We start from the raw sequence: 5,372 nt of genomic DNA, 5'->3' as shown, positions 1-5,372 counted from the left end.
CGTTCTGTGCGTGTGCTTGCTAACATGCAAGTCTCTGTATTTGCTGTGTATGTCTTGTTTTGCCCCGCTTGTCTGCGTGCGCGATGTGTCTGGCCCAACCGACAATAGTCGCACTACAAATGTCTGTGCTGAATGGTAGTCATTCATCACCCGCCAGGTCAGTCATTGTTGGTTTCCTATTGAACTTGGCTATAATTCGCCTTACACAGTTTATCTTGTTTTGTGCGTGGCTGTACTGTTTTGTTGGCCTGTTAGTTCTTCTATATGGCTGTGGGTACCGGGTGTGCGTGTGAGGCAACGTGTTCGGTGATCAAGAATTGTACCTGTAGGCAAGTTAAAACCAGATAACCGTAGAGCTTCACTAACCTGATGCTGGTGAGGCGATATCTCCAGTATGTATGCATATGTTACTATATGTTTCTATCACAAGGCACCTATCCCTCGATTACATAAGTAAATAACCCAAGATGGGCATCCAAGTGCAAACCATTCTCTCAACCCCCGACCAGTCCTCGATATCACGTTTTCAACGCTTTGGTTCCCTTCCCTTCCTGCAGCCATATTCCTGGCCAGTGTAGTCATCGACCCGCTCAAGGAGTCGCTGACGGAGGATGTCCTGCAGTATATCATCCACGTATCGTGGAAGTGTGTGCTGGAGGGTATCATATACATATGCGGCGTGCGCACCCCCGAGAAGTCGGCCAAGCTGCCCGCGTCCATAGTCAAGGCCCTGAATGGGCGTGTGGTGGGCATAGAGGAGGCCAAGACACAGCGCCTGTACCTCGAGCAGTCGCGCGAGTTCTTCCGCAGTGTAGGTATCAACGAGAGCAACGAGAGTCTGCACGAAAGCCGGCGGTTCAACGAAGCCACCAAGATGACCAACACCGTGGCCCAGACCAGTTTCTTCCTGGTCAGCAAGTACCTGACCTTGCAGGACGGCTTGGCACGCCTGGGTGAAGAAACGATGAGTCAGTCGATCAACATGTCGCTCGGCTACGACGCGAAACGGCATGCGGTGTGTATCTCCTGCCACTCGGCGACGGGCGTGCCCAAGATGTGCAACCAGACGTTTATTAGCGGACAGGTGTTTACTACCAAGCGGGGGTATATAGGTAAGAAGAGTAAGACTAAGGTGCATACGATCACGGCGAAGAGTAAGACCGGTCCGAAATGGACGGATGATATGCTGTTCCCGTTGACTGATGATCCGCCGGACTGTACGTACATCCATCTCATGCTGCTCTCGCCAATGGGGGGAGAAGATGGCAAGAAGGAGAAGAAGTATGTTGCTTGAGAAGTCTGCGCTGTTTAGTTATATAGAAGCAATGTGTGATCGTATGTATATACCAATGTTACGTCGTTGTCATAAGTGGTTTTTCCCATCTCATGTTGTACTCGCCAAAATGGGAGGCGGAAGGGGCAAGAATGCAAGTGCGTTGATTGATACGTATACACTGTCTAGTTGTGTAGTTGCCCAGTTTAGTCTTCCGCATATATGGTATGTTTTGGCATTGCAACCCGTAATTAGACCCATCTAATGCCCCCCGCCTCCTCCACCTATTTGGATTGAAGAGGAGTTAAGGAGGAGGGGTATGTGTCATTGAATATACAAAAATGTATATAGAATCTTATCTCAGTCTGCCAACTTAGTGATATCCATTTCCGATAACAATTAGACGCAAGATATTATTTTTGAAGGTTACGACTAAATTTGGGTAGGTGAATTATCATGTTTTGAAGTGACAAACAAGTACTCATCACCTTACTCCATCCACGAAACGTGCAGGAACAAGAAGAAGGGAGATGAGATATATGGACACTTAAGCTTGCTGCAGAAAAACCGCAACAATCTTCTGGGCGAGTTTATGCTTGGTCCCATTAGCAAACTGCCCAATTTCGGTATGAACCAATATGGGATGCCATTCTATTTTTATTTTTTGAGATTTTATTGACTGATGCACGTTGTAAAATTGGCGAATTGCGTTTGTCTATATACAACGGATTGTCATGTTCTGACACGCTTGCACATGGGTATATGACCACGGCATGTATGTGTATGTTTAGTTTGGTGCGTGTGTTTATGCTTAGTATGTTCGTGACGTATGCATGTCTTGATCGACTAACTTTTTGCTTCAATCCCGATCTTAACTTCCTTAGGCAAACCCATCAACGTGGGGTGGCAACGTCAGGATACGAAAGAGTCGCTGTTTATTTTGAACGCGCTGAAGGCAAGGTCCGAAGATCCTTATGCCATGACTTTCGTAGAGAAGAGGACATAGGACACCCACGCTAATAAATAATTAAATAAATAAGTACAAATGTACACCTGCACGGCACAAGAGAATGTGACACAATTTCGAAGCCTTCGCGCGCTGCGTAAGGATATACTCCACTCCTATCTCAAATCTAATTTTCCTCGCAATATATTCACTCGTATATTGTACTGCCGTAACGTACACATTCTCCAAGCCCTACCTTCTCGGAGAGCGCTGCAGTTTTCTCCAACTCGAAGGACCAAGTTTTGCATTGAAGTAGCCCCCCTGAGGGAACACCGTCACGGGTGTGGGTGCGCTGACATGTCCGAAAGCTCACTGATATCTAACACAAACAACACATCGGTACCATTCGCGTGCCCTTTATCTACAGTTAACGTATGCCAAGATCAGTGCCGTGTTCCGTGGCGAGCGAAAATGGATTACATAGCATGGCGTTTTGCTGGTATCGAATTGATGTATTGATTTTGGTGTGGTTTCATCTACGCATAATATCATATACAAGGATTAAAAATATGCACTGAGCTTCTCACCTAGCTATCGTCTGCAGCCTAAAACTTGAGGCGTGGAATGCAAGGTGCACAGCAACTTATCGATAAAATACATTACGTTGCACCGAAGAGAATTTATGTTGATACCAAGTATGAATCGAACCTAATTAGATAGATTCGCATACAAGCCAATGTAATTGCCATTATTTTGAAAAAAAAGGTCTGTATTACACTTGCAATTTCATAGAATTTATACAAACTGATAAAAGACTGTGACACGCACAAATGTATCGATGACAGATTAATAGGAGGTAACAGACTTGAAAATCCCGCAAGTGATAGTTTGCGTCACATCTTCAAATACTCGATATATAGCAATATCGGTCCTTGCTGGATTGTTATCCCAGCCAGGCCCGTGCGCTAAATTCTCGACATGAGGTACAGACAATCTGATTTTCCACTTTATATATATATATATGTACATACATGTGCATATATACATAGATACCAGTATGCACTGCACCCCACACCGCACGCGCGGGTCTCTGTGGTGCAGTTGGTTCAGGGCTAATCTTTGGAGAGGGGCATACTACTCTTTAGTACTTACTACTCTTTAGTACATTATAGCCTTCACATAGTGTCTCGAACTTTCAACGCCACCTAATTCAAACTACTTCGGAGAAATCATACAAGCAAAGGAATTGAAGCTGACTTTCGGAGAGGCCTATGAACGCTCTGGCCTTCAAATTTGTGTCATCCATCGACTGTGTTTTGTTTCAATTTCATGACCCAAATGTATCACCGCTCGAGGATTGTCCCTGTGATTTTTGAATTTACGTGTTATCCATGGGTCTGATTTGGATGAATACCTAATTAGGACGCGCACAAAAACATCGATTTGATGTATAGAACAAAAATGGACATATATAAAAGCTCTGGTGGTATAGCGAACAGGGCCACGAGTAAGAAGTTCAATGCCGTTTGTCGCAAGACTGTGTGTATTGATTTTTATATATTTTGTTTGAACCTCTAACTAGGTGTGCTGGTTGTGTTTTGTTGCCGTCTTCTTGCCCCTATTCTTTATCTTCTTTTTAAGCGCGGTGCATTGACTTCGGTACGCCACAAACAGTCTTTCGTTGAAGCTGGCGACGTCGTTGTTTGACACCTAAATAACAAGAATAAGAAGAGCGAGCGTATAGGTTGAGCTGGTCGATTACAGAATTCGGGATAAAAAATGTGTCCTAATATTTGTCCATTGCTTCAATAGTGAAGCGTTACGTTGAATGAAAAGCATTCAGTTGAATATATACAAATAGCACTTTGTACTATACTCGATAGACCCACGCATTAGCATTACTATACAAATTAAATACACGTCAGTGTTGGAAATGTATCTTATGAATCCGAGCGTTGCATCTGAATCGAAATCAATACATAAGCCATCCCTTCAGACATTGACTTAGAATCAAATTTGCCTTGCGTGTACAATCACAATAGAAAGTACATAAAGCTATGTCAATCGACAACAACAAAATGCGCGTGCGAATGCCCGAAGAGCACAAGCCAAAAAAAGATACGTACGAGCTTTCGGTGCCTATTTCCTTTGCATTGAAGCTACCAACATACTGATAATACATGCTCTCATGACCTCAGAGCTAACCCCATTCCGACCCGCACAGAAAGTACGACCAATAACAAGACACGAATGGACTTACCTTTATAATTTATGACCTTACCTGACCACTGGGGAACCGAATCTTTGCAGGAAGCACGCCACACAGACTCTATAGACAATATTAATAACATTACACACGACGACGAATGCCACGGCACAATTCGTATAAATCCAGACCAATCTAGTACAGATATCTGAAGCATGCCACTATTTTATATACTAGCTTTGCATTGAGTACCATCGCAAAATCCTAGCGTGCTCTTAAACGAACGTAAAGCCCGCTCACAACCGTATATCACATCCTGAATTCCCCATCCAGATGTATTTTAGAAGAGAGAAAAAGTATCGCAATACATAAACTTACCTCTGTACTGAATTTCTTTTTTTTGACAACCACGCGTACGAGTACACATGGCGGACTGTCCTTCTTCTTCACTGTACGAGAGATGTTTGTGCGAAACCGTCAGTCAATGTTTCTGGCGTTACATGGTCCCAACTAGATTTGGTGACTATCCAAAGGAATTTATGTATATCGCATATGATCTCGACTCAAAAATATGGGTTAGAAGCCTCACATTCACACGCCCGAATGGGCTGTCAGTAACAAGAAATCAATTGTAGCGGACATACATTTCTTGACCGTTAATAGCACAGAGCCCGAGTCGCGTGTGTTTTCGAAGATAAGCGTTAACCTGGTTAAAAACTGTAAGCCCAAGTTCGATTAGAATTATGATTGAAAGTAATCAATGTGCAACAACATGAAGTGTACAGAAGAAAGATAGCCGACGTACAGTGTGACCTTGGCGAGTCCGGTAATCTATTTGCCACTCACCAAAGTCACGCGATTGTCCAAAACCGTTATAATCTAGACGAAAAAACGGGATGGCCATAATTGAAACTTCAGTAGCTTCACCTAAAAGCAAGATTTGTTTC

General features: G+C 43.7%; 2 protein-coding genes across 2 annotated transcripts in view; one reads left to right on the top strand and one right to left on the bottom strand.

Annotated features, from left to right (window-relative positions):
* Window positions 1-2,338, top strand: part of SARC_09992 (hypothetical protein) — a gene marked incomplete at its 5' end in the record, with an annotated part of 15,774 nt that extends 13,436 nt beyond the window's left edge. Inside the window, 3 exons of the mRNA XM_014295975.1 lie at window positions 558-1,281; window positions 1,787-1,899; window positions 2,158-2,338. Coding sequence (XP_014151450.1) covers window positions 558-1,281; window positions 1,787-1,899; window positions 2,158-2,279 — 959 coding nt within the window. The 3' untranslated portion in view covers window positions 2,280-2,338. The remainder of the gene's footprint in view (window positions 1-557; window positions 1,282-1,786; window positions 1,900-2,157) is intronic.
* Window positions 2,339-3,797: 1,459 nt separating this feature from the next.
* Window positions 3,798-5,142, bottom strand: SARC_09991 (hypothetical protein; the record flags this gene model as incomplete). The annotated part of the gene is made up of 4 exons (XM_014295974.1): window positions 3,798-3,929; window positions 4,501-4,548; window positions 4,804-4,874; window positions 5,070-5,142. Coding segments are annotated over 4 exons (324 nt in total), but the record flags the coding sequence as incomplete, so codon positions are not given.
* Window positions 5,143-5,372: the final 230 nt, after the last annotated feature.

The sequence above is a fragment of the Sphaeroforma arctica genome, assembly GCF_001186125.1.
Source record: "Sphaeroforma arctica JP610 unplaced genomic scaffold supercont1.1103, whole genome shotgun sequence".
Taxonomy (NCBI): domain Eukaryota; class Ichthyosporea; order Ichthyophonida; genus Sphaeroforma; species Sphaeroforma arctica.
The sequence above is the reverse complement of the archived record's forward strand: the minus strand, read 5'-3'. Positions and strand labels throughout refer to the sequence as shown.